The sequence below is a fragment of the Lontra canadensis genome, unplaced genomic scaffold (genome assembly GCF_010015895.1).
Source record: "Lontra canadensis isolate GAN:19392208 unplaced genomic scaffold, GSC_riverotter_1.0 scaffold191, whole genome shotgun sequence".
In the NCBI taxonomy this organism is placed as follows: domain Eukaryota; kingdom Metazoa; phylum Chordata; class Mammalia; order Carnivora; family Mustelidae; genus Lontra; species Lontra canadensis.
Genome location: NW_022631185.1, coordinates 1115852 through 1132002, shown reverse-complemented (window position 1 = coordinate 1132002; position 16151 = coordinate 1115852). Strand labels below are relative to the sequence as shown.

General features: G+C 45.3%; 1 protein-coding gene across 1 annotated transcript; it reads left to right on the top strand.

Annotated features, from left to right (window-relative positions):
• The first annotated feature begins 4198 nt into the window (after nt 1-4198).
• On the top strand, nt 4199-5998 carry LOC116861174 (zinc finger protein 2 homolog). Its single transcript, XM_032847711.1, has 2 exons — nt 4199-4680; nt 4915-5998. Exons 1-2 carry the CDS (start codon nt 4611-4613, stop codon nt 5517-5519), a joined length of 675 nt encoding a protein of 224 aa, XP_032703602.1. The 5' UTR covers nt 4199-4610; the 3' UTR covers nt 5520-5998.
• The last annotated feature ends 10153 nt before the right edge of the window (nt 5999-16151 follow it).

Below are 16151 nucleotides of genomic sequence, written 5' to 3'. Positions count from 1 at the left end.
GTATTTTCTTTTTTTTTTTTTAAGATTTTATTTATTTGACAGATAGAAATGACAAGTAGGCAGAGAGGCGGGCAGAGAGAGAGGAGGAAGCAGGCTCCCTGCTGAGCAGAGAGCCAGATGCGGGCTCGATCCCAGGACCCTGAGATCATGACCTGAGCCGAAGGCAGAGGCTTTAACCCACTGAGCCACCCAGGCGCCCCACATGTTGTATTTTCATTATTGTTCAGTTCATTATTTTTTGTTTTCCAAATGTCTTGAACTGAATGGTAATGAAAATACAACATACGAAAGTGATTTCTTCTTTGATTCGTGAAGTACATTGTTCAATTTCCAAGTGTGAGGGGATTGCTGTTATTGATGGCTAGATTATTTTCATTGTTGTTGAAGAACATACTCTGTATGAATTCGGTCCTCTTAAATTTATTGAGAAATGTTTTTACGATACAGCATATGGTCTATTTGGGTGGGTAGGTGGGTATGTATGTATTCTGTTACTGTTGGATGTGGTGTTTCATAAAGACCTGTCATCCCTTTAAAGTCTTGGCTTTTGGAATTCTGTCATTTTGGCCTGGATGAGGCTCCCCCTTGTGTCTGTCTCAGTTCTCTGGAAAGGTAGGCACAGTTTACCAACTGTTTTTCAGAGAGAGGAGAGGATTTACAGGGAACAGATGAATGAAATCAGAGAGAACTGATGGTTTAGTTCTACATTTCTGGGTACGGTGCTTTAAGCCCACACTGCCTGTGAACTTTCACCTTTTTTCGGGTGAGTCTTTACTATGTACCCAGTAAAAAGTTGCATTTTAGAAGTGGGAATTTTAGTCTCATGTCTGTCTTCCCCCGGAGACTGTCATTTAGAATGGTTTTACTAGCTTCATTTGTAACATTGAGGTACGTAATGAATATGGTTTGATATCAAATGTCAGAATCATACGATTTCCTCTGCAGGTTATTGCCCTTGAACACTAAACACCTGGGATGGTACCTTTGATCAGTCTAGATCAACTCTCTGTTCTTATCTTTTCAAATGTTTCCTCTGCTGCTTCAGTCTCTCTTGTAACTCCAACTACACATTAATCTTTTTGTCAAGTGTTCTGTTTTTATATTATTTTCTCCTTTTGTGTCATCATAAAATTTCCACTTACCTGCCTTTGAATTCACAGATTCTTTCTTCTGTTGTGTCTAGTCTGCTATGAAGTCTTCTCAGGTTTACTTCAGATACTACATTTTTATTTAATTCCAGAATGGAATTTTCATTTGAAAATTTCCCATGAAATTCTGTTATGTTTATAGTAGGTTGGGTTTTTTCCCCGGTCAGTGTAAGTGGAACTTTATTGAGGCCCCAGGGCCATGGGGCTCCGGCAGGAGGCCACCCTGTGGGGAAAGGCAGAGCTGATGGAGGGGAAAGGAAGAGCTGATGGAGAGACTTTATTGACATTCTTCTTTGGGTGTGGATGGTTGGTGCGGCCACACGTCTGGGAGCACAACACTCGTTGCAGTTGAATTTCCGGGCGAGCTGGCAGAAGGAAGGCTAGGGGACGCACCTCCAGGCCATGTACCAAATGCAGGGGCTCTTCTTCTGGATATTGTAGTCTGAGAGAGTGTAGCCGTCCTCCCCCAGCACAGACATTCATCTTCAAGTGGCTTCAAGTGGGAACCCTCATTGTCTTGGCTTTGACATTCTCAATGGTGTCACTGGGCTCCCATGAGGGTAACGTTCTTGCTTGTCAGGGTCTTCATGAGGATCCTCTCTGTGTTTGCTGCTCAGCCACCAAGTTGAAGAGAAAGAGCTATAATAGTCATTTTTCATTTTTTTCCTGCTACTTCTAATGTTTGGTATATCTGCCTCTATTGACTTTTTTTTTTCTTGGTGATGAGTCACATTTTCCTGATTCTTTACATGTCTAGTCAATTTCTGTATACTGAATGCCGCACACGATGCATTGGAGAGATGATGGAGTCTTGTCTTCTACCAGAATTGTCCGTTCTGTGGGAGGCCATGGTAAGGCTTGAGACGAGGACCAAACCAGGCCCTGACTTGTGCCTCCTTTAAAGGCTGAATAGCCGAACAAAAGGCTTAGGTCGATGAAGTCGAGTAGCACCGAGAAAGGGTCTGTGCTGTGTGTTGCGCGCTCGCCTACGTGACTTCCCACACGCTTGCTAGTCAGATAGAGGCGATTTGGCCGCGGTCAGAAATTCTTGGCTGGTCCTTGCTGTCCTTGCACGGGCTATAGACTACACCACTGTAAGACTGTGCTGTGCTTACACAAACTATGTCTTGAGTGGCCATGAAGTCAGTGCATCTGGTGCTAGAAGATCTGCTATTGATGTTTAGGAAATAGATAATGGGAAAGCTTGAAGGATTTTCTGTGCATGTTGCAAACTCTTTAGTAATCAGCTAAAAATAGATACTTTTCTTATGATTGTTTCTGTTAGTTATATAATGCCTCACAGCCTTGAATAAAATCAGCACTATTGGACATCCTCCTTGGTGCTCCTCCTGCCCCCATCTCTTTGTCTCTTAATTTCTTTTCAGCATCCTCTTACCCTCTCGACCCTGGTCGATTTGTCGCGCCGGCTGTGACACCGTTGTTCTTTTTTTCTGGAGGCAGTTAAATTACTGAAGTCATCCTAATCTTGATGAGGCTCAGGTTTAGGATTTATTAAAGTAACATAACTTTGGTTTTGCTTTAGTTCTTGGATGTAGTTCTTATCCTTGAGGCTGTTTCCTTCTAAGGTACAACTTTCTACAGTTTTACCAGAATGCCTCGGGTGCTCACTGGGTCAGAGCCAGTGTCCCCCAACACTTGGTAACTTCTGAAACCTCTGCTCAGCCCTGTAGCAGCTGTTCTTTGTCAGGTCTTAGCCTTCTGTGCACTTGCAGTTGGAGTCTAGTTAAGGACTCCAGGAGAAACCCTCTGCAGGTTTCCAGCCCCCTCTTTGCTCTGCGTGACCTTGCAAAGCCCTCCTCGCATTCAGCTCCACAGCCTCCTCCCACGTCAGAAACACAAGGCCTCCCCTCCGCTGGGAGTCAGGCTGCTGAGCACAAGCAGGTGCCCTGTCAGGCCACCTCGCAGACATGTCCCAAGCGTCCTTGGTGCTCTAGGTGAGTTGCCTCTGCCTAGCGTGCGGACCACTCTGTGTTTATCCATATGCCTGTGGAGCCCTCTCGTTCCCTGTGTTATTTGGGTACTGGAAACACAGTGGGAACAGGATGGACAAGGTTCCCCCACCGTGGAGCCGAAAGCCGCTAGTATATGGTGTCTGGGGAGGGGCAGACAATAAAGAACAAAAAGAACAAAGGGAGGTTGACTAATGCTGAACAGTGTATGCGGGAAGTGAAACAGGACAATGTGGTGGAAAGTGACGAGGAACCCAGGCAGGCCAGGAGGTTGGGCAGGGTCTCTCAGAGGAGGTTACCTGGGACTTGAGAGCTGAATGATGAAAGGGGTAGGTTGCTGACACTGAAGACTTTGGAGACCCAAGGAAGGTCCTCAGGCAGAGGGACTCTGTGCTAGTGGTGGAAATGGTCATGTTAAGGGAGAACTAAAACCCAGAAGGAGAAGGATTGAGGAGAACTGAGGTAGTCTGACCCTGCTTCTGGGTGCTTTGGAAGACTGGATCTAAAGACATGTTCTTACCATCATGAAACTGGTTTGCTGGGAAGATTTATTTGTTATTGACTACAGGCAGAAAAGACGTTAGGTGGAGAAATGGGTCAGATTCTGGGATGTCCAAGCATAAGCGAAGGGCGGTGGTCCTGAGCATCTCACGTCTAGGGGTGTCTGCCTATTCTGTGACCTGTCTCGTAACGGTATCCCCTCTGCCTTTTGTGCTGACTGTTAGGTTGGTCAGTCTTCCTGTGGGTTCTTTGTGTTCTGTGTGTACCTTCCGTGGCTTTTCTTCTCAGAGTTCCACCTTTTTTTTGGTTGGTACTGTAAAACATCTACTCCCCCTGTGCACATCTTGTGGCTTTTATCTCAACATTCTCACTCTAGGAGTTTTCTTCTAAGCACCCAAATTATTTTTAATTTCCTTCTAGAAAGGAAGAAGAGACCTAGAAGCCAAGAATTGCCACCAACAGAGGCCTTTGCTGGGAACGAGTTACCCAGCAGCATGAACCTGACGAGGCCTGCAGTGGATGGTTGCTGGTGTTCTACCACAGCAGATGGCTGGGAACCTGGGGACGAGTCGGAGAAGAAGACACACAGTGCTATTTCCGGGCTGACGGGACATAAACAAGGGCAAGTAGTGAGACCCAGGTTGGGGACTGGGGAAATGCTGCAATTGTGGGAAAATGCAGCTTCAATTCAGACATTTTCTTCATGGAGATTTCTTGTTAAAGAGTATTTCTATCAAATTGACTCAGCTCAAGGCGTACAGCATAATTTTATTTTAAAAATCATCAGGAAATCTTGGTGGGGAAGAAAACTTGTAAAGGCAGTCCATGTGGAAGACCCTTGGGAAACCTGTCGAAGTTGAATGAGCATGGTAAAGATACCAGCCAGAGCGTATACCTCTCTACACATGAGATAATTAACATAGGAGAGAAATTCTGTGGATGTAAAGAAAGTGGAGATTTTTTTATCTATAGCTCACCCCTTTCTCAGGTCATGAGAACTCCTACTAAGGAGAAATCCTATGAATGTAATGAATGTGGGAAAGCCTTTAAGAAACTTTCATCTCGGGGCGCCTGGGTGGCTCAGTGGGTTAAGCCTCTGCCTTTGGCTCAGGTCGGCTCAGGTTATGATCTCAGGGTCCTGAGATCGAGCCCCACATCGGGCTCTCTGCTCAGCAGTGAGCCTGCTTCCCCCTCTCTTTGCCTGCCTCTCTGCCTACTTGTGATCTCTCTCTCTCTCTCTGTCAAATAAATAAATAAAATCTTTAAAAAAAAAAAAAAGAAAAAGAAACTTTCATCTCTTTCTTACCATCTGAGAAATCACGGTAGAGAGAAAGCCTATGAATGTAATGAATGTGGGAAGTTTTTCTGGCAGAGCCTACACTTCATTTTACACCGGAGAACTCACACTGGTGAGAAACCTTACGAGTGTAATAAATGTGGAAAGTCTTTTAGCCAAAATTCTCACCTTAATGTACACCAGAAAATTCATACTGGAGAGAAACCCTATAAATGTGATGACTGTGGAAAATCCTTCAGTGGACGGTCTAATGTCAGTGTGCATAAGAGAACACATACTGGAGAAAAACCCTATAAATGTAATGAATGTGGGAAAGCCCTTAGCGACTGCTCCTTCGATACACAACGTGAAAGGATGCACACTGGAGAGAAACTGTACGAATGTGATGAATGCGGAAAAGCCTTTGGTCACAGCTCTCACCTTACAGTTTACAAGAGAATCCATACTGGTGAGAAGCCATATAAATGTAACGGATGTGGGAAAACTTTCAGTTTTCATTTATCCTTCACTCAACATAAGAGAATGCACACTGGAGAGAAACCATATAAATGTCATCAATGCGGGAAGGCTTTTAATCAAGGTTCTGATTTTATTGGGCACTAAAAAACTCATATGAGGGAGAAAAAAAATACATATTTCATTTTAATATATAAAAACTGTACACATACATTTAAATTTTGTGGGTTTTTTGGTGCATTCCCAGAGAAGGGTTGAACCTACGTGGCATTTGATACCTAGGAAAAATTTTTTAGTTAGTGAGATCAAAAGTCTCTTTAGTAATACTAACTAATGTGATTACCCAGTGTGGGAAGGGCTATTGCTCAGAAGTCAAAACAGGTTGAGGATATTTGGCTGAATGACTGATGTACTGTCCCAAAGAGCCAGAGTGCCATTAGTTGCTTCCTTGTTCCCCCAATGCTAGAAAATTGGGCTGCTTCTAATTTGTTTCAGGAATTCATTATAAACTGTAATTATGAACACTGTGTAGAAACATGGAAAATGCCTAGAATACAGTTGACCCTTGAACAACACAGTTTTGAACTGTGCAATTCCACTTACATGTGGATTTTTTTCAATAAATACAGTACAGTATTGTAAATTTATTTTTCTTTTGATTTTCTTTCCTCTAGCTTATTTTAGTATAAGAATACAGAATGTAATATATATGATCTATAAACTATGTGTTAATCAACTGACTGCTTGTATTATCGGTAAGATTGCCAGTCGGTAGGAGGCTATTAGTCAAGTTTTTGGAGAGTCAAAGTTCTGTGCGGATTTTCAGATGTGCAGGGCATCAGCGCTCAACAACCCCCAAGTTGTTCCCGGGTCAACTACAGTGGAATGTGACCTGTTGTGACTGTGTTGCCCTCCATGTGCGTTTGGAGAAGAGCTTAGAAGAAAACAGAAATGAACGTGGCTAATCAGTAAAAGTCTTTGGGGATCGTGTGGTTTTCCTTTTCATGTTCAAAACTGCTACAATTTTATGGGGCACCTGGGTGGCTCAGTTGAGTGTCCGACTCTTGGTTTTGGCTCAGGTCATGATCTCAGGGTCAAGAGATCGAGCCCTGTGTCTGGCCCCACGAGATTCTCTCCATTTGCCCCTCCTCTGCTCACACGTTCTTTCTCTTTCTCAAATAAATCTTTTTATTTTTTAAAAAAACTGCTATAATTTTACAGTAAATGAAAAGACAAAGGGGAGAAGGGGCACCTGGATGGTACAGTCACTTAAAACATCTGACTCTTGGTTTTGTCTTGGGTCATGATCTCAGGGTTGTGAGGTCAAGTCCCGGGATGGGCTCTGTGCTGATACACACTGTTCCAGAATATGTAGAAAGCTGAATGTTTACCTCTGTTGTGATGCCAGTTTGTCAAACTCAAAGAAGGAACAATTAAAGGCCGATATCTTTCAGGACTATTAATGCAAAATTTCCAGATCAGATCCTGCCAGTAAAGCCAGAGTAGCTAGTACATTTGAATTCAGAAACATTCATTCCAGGATCAGTGTACTGAGTATTAGGAAATACATAACCATAATACCCATTTTAATCAATCAGTGGAGAAAGCCAATCATCTCAATGATTAATGAGAAAGAAGTTGATAACGTTTAAAGACTATTTAAGGAAAGAAAACCCCTGGTAACAGGAAAAAAAATGTTTTTATCATATGATAATCAGGCTTAAATGATGACATTAGCACTGAGGTTGGCAAATTATGACCCACAGGCCAAACCTGGCCCATGTGTTTTGTAAATAATCTTGTTGGAACATAGCCACACCCACTCATTTCCGTACTGTCTGTGGCTGTTTTAACACACTAAGGTGGAACTGAGCAGTTGTGAGCTTGCATAGCCTGAAAAGGTAAAATATTTACTAGAAAGACCTTGCCAATCCCAGATGTAGAGCCATCTCCATTCCATTTAGGGAGGACCAAGGCAAAGGTTGCTCACTAGTCTTTTGTATGAACAGGAGATTTACAAAAGGAATACAAATGGACAACCAGTATGTTAAAAAATGCATGAGTTCATCAGTCATCAGAGAGATGATAATAAGTATTTGAGCAGCTGCTGCGAGGTAGGCTGTACCCCAGCACGCAGTCTCCATTACCTCGTGCAGCACAGGGATCTTGGTGAAGCAGGTTCTTCTATTATTTCCGTTGTGTAGATGCAGAAAAATACAGCCTAGAGAGGCTAATTGGCAGGTAAATATTGACAATGATTTAAAGAGACTATGTTGGAGGGGCGCCTGGGTGGGTTAGTTGGTGAAGTGTCTCCCTTTGGCTCAGGTGGCGATCCCTGGGGTTCCTGGGATTGAGCCCCACATTGGGGTCATCCGTGTTGTTTTTAGGAACCCAATTTAGTCTCCCAATAGTATGCCATTTAATTTTTGCACCTCATGACGTAAACTTTCTCCTATCAGGGTGATTTACTATTTTGCTGTTACAAACCATGCTAAGACTGTAAGGGCCTGCCCCTCCCAGAGGAACTGGCTTGTGGACCGCGGATGTAGGGCGAGGCAGGCCGGGTGGAGACGTCCAATCAGTGGGGCGTGCGTATATCCACTGGGGTGAATTGGGATTCAATTGGCCGCCTGTGTAGGTAGCGGCCCTGTCCAGGGAGCGACCTCACCAGCAGCGGCCTTCTTGGGAGTGACCTCTTCTTGGGAGCGGCCTCATCTGCAGAGCAGCCTCGTCTGGAGTGGCCTTCTTGGGAGTGACCTTGTCGGAATCATCATCGTCGTCTTTTCGTAAGAGACAGCCCTGACCGGTCAGTTTGATTTTTGATGCTTGGCGTGAAATAAAGCTTTGTTTGATTTTCGCTTCATATCAGTCTCGTTCCTTTGATCATGGACCCTAACATAGAGCCGCTCCCAAGAAGAGGCCACTCCCAAGAAGGCCGCTCAGGAGGAGGCTGCTCCGCAGATGGGGCCGCTCCCAACGACGAAGAGGTGATGACAGCGACGATGACACAGACTCTGCTCCCCATGATGCCACTCTGACAAGGCTGCTCCCCAGAGGAGGCCACCGCTCCGGACGAGGCCGCTCACCGACGAGGCCACTCCCTGGTTGGAGCTGCTCCCAAGAAGGGGCCACTCTGGAGGAAGCCGCTCCCAGGAGGAGGCCGCTCCCAATGACGAAGAGGCGATGACGACAGCGACGATGATGAGGAGGACAACACCGATGACACAGACTCTGCTCCCCATGACGCCACTCTGACAAGGTTGCACTGGCGAGGCCACTCCCCAGGCAAGGCTGCTCCGGCGAGGCCGCTCTGGAGGAAGCCTCTTTCCTGATGATGCTGCTCCCCAAGGAGGCCTCTTCCCAGACTAAGCCGCTCCCCAAAATGACACAGCTCTGGCGAGGCAGCGGCTCAGGGTTCCCCGCGAGGTTGCTGCTATCTAGGCCATTCCCTGCTACGCCGCTGCCGAGGGTCGTGGTGTGTGGGCGGGGCCGCTGGCGCTGGGGCCGCTGGCGCATTGGGGCCGCTGGCGGCGCGGGATGGCTGGCATCTCGACCGCTGGCGGCTCGGGGCCGCTGGCAGCTCTGGGCCTCAGGCGTCAGGACCGCTGGCGGCGCGGGACCGCCAGTGGCTCTTAATAGCTCTTACAAGAGCTGTTAGAGCTGTTCTTCTGCTCCCGCCGACTCTTCTCCTTCTGCTGCTGCTTCTTCCTTCTTCCTCTGACAGCTCTCCTCCTTCTCCCCTCCACAGACTTGCAGACCAACCTTTATGGGGGTGGTTGAGCCCTGCCCCTACACAGGCGGCCAATTGAATCCCAATTCACCCCAGTAGATATACGCGCGCCCCACCGATTGGACGTCTCCACCTGGCCTGCCTCGCCCCTACATCCGCGTCCACAAACCAGTTCCTCTGGGAGGGGCAGGCCCTTACAAGACAAAGGTCCTGCCCACGTTTTCAGAACGGGGCAGTTACAGCCAAGGATAAACTGCAAAGCTTGCTGAATCCATGCACGAACATCTTTGCATTTGGACACTAACCAATCTAGAAAGAGGTACACCTGTGTAACCACCTGTGGTTACATAGACTCGTAAATACAAGACTGTTTACGAAAACACATGGGCCAGATTTGGCCTGTGGGCCATAATTTGCCAACCTTAGTGCTAATGTCATCATTTACGCCTGATTATCATATGATAAAAACATCCCTGATAGAATCGATTTCCTACTACCTTTTTAGCTTTTTTTTTGTTTTTTTTTGTTTTTGTTTTTGTTTTCTTAAGTAAACTCTGCCCCCAACATGGATGGGGCTTGAACTCATGACCTCAGGATGAAGAGTTCCATGCTCTACTGACTGAGCCAGGCAGGCACCCCCATTTCATAATGTTTTTTAAAATATTTTATTACTTTATTAAAGAGATAAACCATGAGCAGGGATAGGGACAGTGGGAGAGGGAGAGAGAGGATCTCAAGCAGACTCTGCACTGAGCATGGAGCCTGACGTGGCATTCAGTCTCACAACCCTGAGATCATGACCTGAGCCAAAAATCAAGAGTCAGACACTTAACCAACTGAGCCACCCAGGGACCCCTCATACTATTTTTGCCCATACCCAACACAGTCTTTATAAAAAAAAAAATTTAAAGATTTTATTTATTTGAGAGAGAAGAGATAGAGCAGGAGTGGGGAGGAGAGGGAGAAGCAGGCTTCCCGCCGGGCAGGGAGCCCGATGCAGGGCTCGATCCCAGGACCCCAGGATGCAGCTAATGTAAATTCAAAACAAAACAAGGAAAAAGTGCAGGTGCAGGGGGACATCACAGTGGCTGGCCGCTGATGGAGCAACTGCAAAAGGAGGAGAGCATCAAAGCCTTCGATGACAGTGAGCTGCTGGGGCAGAGCAGTACAAGAAGAATTTCCTGAGAATTACTCTTCTTGAGAGTCCCCTTAGTCTAGAGGCACCTGTGTGGCTCAGTCAGTTGAGCATCAGACTCCTGGTTTTGGCTTAGGTCATGATCTCAGGATCGTGGGGTGAAGTCCCGTGTTGGGCTTTGTGCTCAGTGCGGAGTCTACTTGAGATTCTCTCCTTCTCCCTCTGCCCCAAACCCCCACTCATGCTCTCTGTCTCTAAAATAAATAAAATCTGTAAGAAAAGAAATCCCCTTAGCCTAGAATTTTGCTAAGTACCCAGAACAGTGAAACGCTCTTCTCCTAGGTACACCATTGAATTTCCATTTCTGGCAAACACATACCAAGACACAGAACATTCCCATCCATCCAGAAAGTTCTTTCTTGTCCCTTCTTGTCCCCAGACATTTCTTCCCTATACGCCCCAAAGCACACAGCAATTTCTGTTGGCATGGGTTATTTTTGCCAATTCTAGAATTTACCACGGTGAGATTGTAGGCAGGTATTTTGTGCATTTTTGTGTCTGCTGCTTTCAGCAAAAGATTTTTGAGACTTGTCTATGTCATCACACAGATCAGTAATTCTTTTTTGTTGCTGGGTAGTATTTATTCCACTGTATGAATACAGCATAATTTATCCGTTCTCAGATTAACGGAAATCTGGGATGTTCCCAGTCTTAGGTTACTATGAGTAAAGGTGCTATGAACATATTTAGCAAGGTGGTTTTGTTTTTATGGGCTTATGCTTTCATTTCTCTTAGAGAAATTCCTGGAGGTGACATAGCTGGGTTATAGAGGAGATGTATGCTCAGCTTTTTAAGAAACTGTCAGTTCTACAAAATGGTGGTAATACTTTATGCAAGTACCAGCAATGTATTAGAATTTTAGAATTCCTGCTGCTCCACATCCTTACCAAATTTTGGCACTGTCTTTTTCATTTTGGCCATTCTAATGAGTGAGCATTTTATAAAAGATTTACTTATTTTAGAGAGAGCACACCAGCAGGGTGTGGGGCAGAGGGAGACAGAAGCAGATTCCCCAGAGTGGAGAGGTGTTCGCAGGGCGCAATCTCACAAGCCCGAGATCATGACCTGAGCCGAAACCAAGAGTCACTCAACTGACTGAGCCACCCAGGTACCCCTCTGGTGAGTGGTGAGTGACATCTCATTCTGGTGTGATGACTAATGGCAGTCAGTACCTTTCCAGGTGCTTCTTGGCTTCTTGGCTTCCTTATTCAAGCCTCTCATCCATGTTTTATTAGGTTGTTTGTCTTTATTATTGAGTTGTAGGAGTTGTGTATATATTCTGGATACAAGTCCTTTGTTAAATGTATATGTTGCAAATATTTTATAAACAAAATTTTAGCAAATTGAATCCAATAATATAATAAGAAAATAATAGAAACGGCCTGAGCTGTGTTATGGGGCAGGCCAAACGTTATGTACAGTAGTAGGGCATCACTTTTGATCTTTTGTCTTTTAAACTTGAACTGAGGAAAAAAAAAATAACAGAAATTTTAAAAAGTCATGACCAAGTGGGATTATCTAAAAAATGCAGTGTTGGTTTAACCAAAATCAGTGAATGTACTTCTCTGTATTAACAAGCTAAAAAAAAAAGTATATGATTATCTCAATACATGCAGGAAAAAATTGGCAAAAATTCAACAGTCATTCCTGATTTAAAAAACAAACAACTCTCACCAAAGTTGGAATAGAAGGCAATGTCCTCAACCTGACAAAGGACATCTATATCCACAGGTAGTATCATACTTGCTGGTTAAAAAACTGAGTGCTTGGGGCGTCTGGGTGGCTCAGTGGTTTAAAGTCTCTGCCTTCGGTTTGAGTCACGATCCCAGGGTCCTGGGATCCAGTCCCGCATTGGGCTCTGCTCTGCAGGGAGCCTGCTTCCTCCTCTCTCTCTGACTGCCTCTCTGCCTACTTGTGACCTGTCTGTCAAATAAATAAATAAAAAATCTTAAAAAACAAAACAAAACCAAAAAAACACTGAATGCTTTACCCCTAAGATTATAACAAGATAGGGATGTTTGATCTCACCACTTCTGTTCAGCACTGTAATGGAGGTTCTGGCTAAGGCAATTGGCAAGAAAATGGAATAAAAGGAATCTAGATTGGGAGAGACATTTTACTTTTATTTTTTTTTTTTTAGGAATTATTCATTTGAGAGCAAGAAAGAATGATTTGGGGGAGAAGGGGAGGGAGAATCTCAAGCCAGCCCCCCGCTGAGCATGGAGGCTGCCCCAGGGGTGTCCATCCCAGCACCCCAAGATCACGACCTGAGTAGAACTCGAACCAGACGCTCAACTGACTGAGCCATCCAGTTGTTCCAGAAAAGGCATCTTTAAAAATCCTTCTTTGCTTCAAAAGGAGGATTGTTACTTCATAAACAAAGTAAAAGGTAAGTCACAGCTTGGAAAGGATACATTCCTAATAAATAATTAATGTTAAATTTCGGTGAAGAACTTCTACAAACCAGTAAGAAAAAGACAACCTGGGAGAAAAACGCATGAAGTGAGAAGTTAATTCAAGGAGAGAACACACGAATGGCTAACTGTGAAAAGATGCTGAATCTCACCAGAGAGAGAAGAGCAAACATCTCACAATGAAATACTGTTTTCTACCCATGAATTTGGCAAAAATTGAAAAAGCTGACACTGGGGTGCCTGGGTGGCTCAGTGGGTTAAGCTGCTGCCTTTGGCTCAGGTCATGATCTCAGGGTCCTGGGATCAAGCCCCACATCGGGCTCTCTGCTCGGCAGGGAGCCTGCTTCCCTCTCTCTGTCTCTGCCTGCCTGTCTACTTGTGATCTCTCTCTGTCAAATAAATAAATAAAATCTTAAAAAAAAAAAAAAGAAGAAAAAGAAAAAGCTGACACTACCAAGCACTCATGAGGATGTGAAGCAAGTGGAACTCCTGACCGTGGCTGGGGCGTATGAAAAGGTGCGATCCTTCTAGAAACATATATCAGTGCTGGACATAAATGTTCATTCCTATGGCCCATCAGTACCACTCTGAGGGCCTACTTCCAAGAGACCCTGCGTCTGTCCATACGGAAACCTGCATATGAATTTTCACAGCAGCAGCATTTATAGGAGCTGGAAGCCTTCTGCTTACAGTGCTCCGACGCCCTCGTGGCTGGCTTTCTCCCTGCCTTTAGGTCTTTGCTTGCATATTACCTTCTGGGTGGGGCCTTCCCTAGCCACCAACTTAAAATCACAACCACCTCCTCCAGCACCCCCTCTCCTTACTCGGCCTTTAACCCCATCTGATGTGTTCTATATATATATTTTTTAAAGGTTTTATTTATTTATTTGTCAGAGCGTGAGCACCAACGGGGAGCAGGCAGAGGGAGAAGCAGGCTCCCCGCTGAGCAAGGAGCCCCATGTGGGACTTGATCCCAGGACCCTGAGATCACAACCTGAGCTGAGGTCAGAGGCTTAACCCACTGAGCGACCCAGGTGTCCTTTTACTTATTTTTCTATGGTGCACTCTCCTCCAGAATGTGAGCTCCTTGAGGGCAGTGCTTTTGTCTTTTTTTTTCTTTTTTAAACTTTTTTTTTTTAAAGATTTTATTTATTTATTTGACAGACAGAGATCACAAGTAGGCAGAGAGGCAGGCAGAGAGAGAGGGGGAAGCAGGTTCCCCGCTGAGCAGGGAGCCCGATACTGGGCTTGATCCCAGGACCCTGGGATCATGACCTGAGCCGAAGGCAGAGGCTTTAACCCACTGAGCCACCCAGGCGCCCCGCTTTTGTCATTTTTATTCACAACTTGATTCTTAGATCCTTGCATAATAGATTCTTATTTTTTTTAAAGATTGATTTACTCATTTGAGAGAGTGACAGAGCATGTGAGAGAGGTGGGGGGAGGGACAGACAGAATCTTCAGCAGACTCCCTGCTGAGCCCAGAGCCTGATGTGGGCGGGGGGGCCTCAGTCTCAGGACCCTGACATCATGACCTGAACTGAAATCAAGAGTCGGATGCTTAAGGGGCGCCTGGGTGGTTCAGTGGGTTAAAGCCTCTGCCTTCAGCTCAGGTCATGATCCCAGGGTCCTGGGATCGAGCCCCACATCGGGCTCTGGGATCGAGCCCCACATCGGGCTCTGGGATCGAGCCCCACATCGGGCTCTCTGCTCAGCAGGGAGTCTGCTTCCTCCTCTCTCTGACTGCCTCTCTGCCTACTTGTAATCTCTGTCTGTCAAATAAATAAATAAAATCTTAAAAAAAAAAAAGAGTTGGATGCTTAACCCACTGAGCCACCCAGGCACCCTGCATAGTAGGTCCTTTAATGAATATTTACGAAGGAACCTAAGTGGCCATCGAAAGTAGACCGGAGAGCCAAGTTCTGTTATACTCATTTTACTGGAAACTAGATAGCCGTGAAAATAAATAGACCTTCACATATCAAAAAGGATAAATATTGCAATGATAAATTACTTGAAGCAAAAAATGCAAGTTACAGATAAAATCTTTTTTTTTCTTAAAGATTTTATTTATTTATTTGACAGAGAGATCACAAGTAGGCAGAGAGGCAGACAGAGAGAGAGGAAGGGAAGCAGGCTCTCGGCAGAGTGGAGAGCTCGATTCAGGGCTTGATCCCAAGACCCTGAGATCATGACCTGAGCCGAAGGCAGAGGCTTAACCCACCAAGCCATCCAGGTGCCCCACAGATAAAATCTCATATTAATACATTTATATGAATGCAAAATATGCAAAGTAAATGTTTTGTATTGCTCTGGGATACATGTAAAGTTTGAATACCGCAGAGCCATCCACATCTCATTCAGGATAGTGATTATCTCTGAATGGTGGTTTCTGTTGAAGAGGGGAACGTGGAGTTTCAGCCACATGGATTTGTTTTTGGTTCATTTTTTCCAAGTTTAAGAGTGCTTTCACAGGGTTTCCCTGAATTCCTTACAACTTTATTATATTTTACATGCTTTTCTTAAAAGGAAAATGAGCAGACCTCCACCATTAAATCCTTGGGATGAGAAAATTGCAGGCTGAATGCTGAGCTGGCAGCAGAGGCAGCGAGGAGAGCTGTGTGCGGGGAAGCTTTTGCATGGCCACTGACAGCAGGGGCATGCTGACTTCCCTGTGGAGGACTCACGCTCCCACAGAATGATGAACTTAATGACTCCTGGGCTCCTAGCTGGTGAGGATGAATTAATCCTAGGATTTGAGAGCATACATAACTTCAAGTCTAACTTACTTGTACTAGTTATTTTACTACTGGTGACCCCACGGTTGTAATCTCATAAAAGGTCTTATTTGTCCCAAGGAGTGTGCCCTGGATTCCCCCTTCCTTTACCTTTCATTCTCATCATCTGGCAGTGCAGAAATGGAACTAGCCAGATCCCTTCAGGTGGCATGGAGTGACCACTCTTTAGGCATCTCTCAGAGGAAAGGCATGCCCCAGGAGTACGTAGATTTCCTTACTGCTCTGATCTCTTCCCATTCAGAAACCTGTGGCAGCTCAGAAATCGTTCAGACCCCCAGAATAGGGGCATCCACGATGGCTGTGTGGCCCAGCTTTTGCCACTTCATAGCATGGAGAGAATGGAGTGCCACGCAGCACACTGGGGTAAATGGAGTGGGTCAGAGGAAGCGGTATCCTCACCCCTATAACCCATTCTCGACCCAAAAAGGCCCTTGGTGAATAGCTGTTCCTTAAGGAGCCTGCCGTGCTCTGGCTATTAGAGGCTGGGCTGCAGCTCATGAACCTACTACCTATTGTCTCTATCTTTTTTTTTTTTTTTTTAATTTATTTATTCAACAGACAGAGATCACAAGTAGGCAGAGAGGCAGACAGAGAGAGAGGGAGGAAGCAGGTTCCCTGCGGAGCAGAGAGCCCGATGCGGGG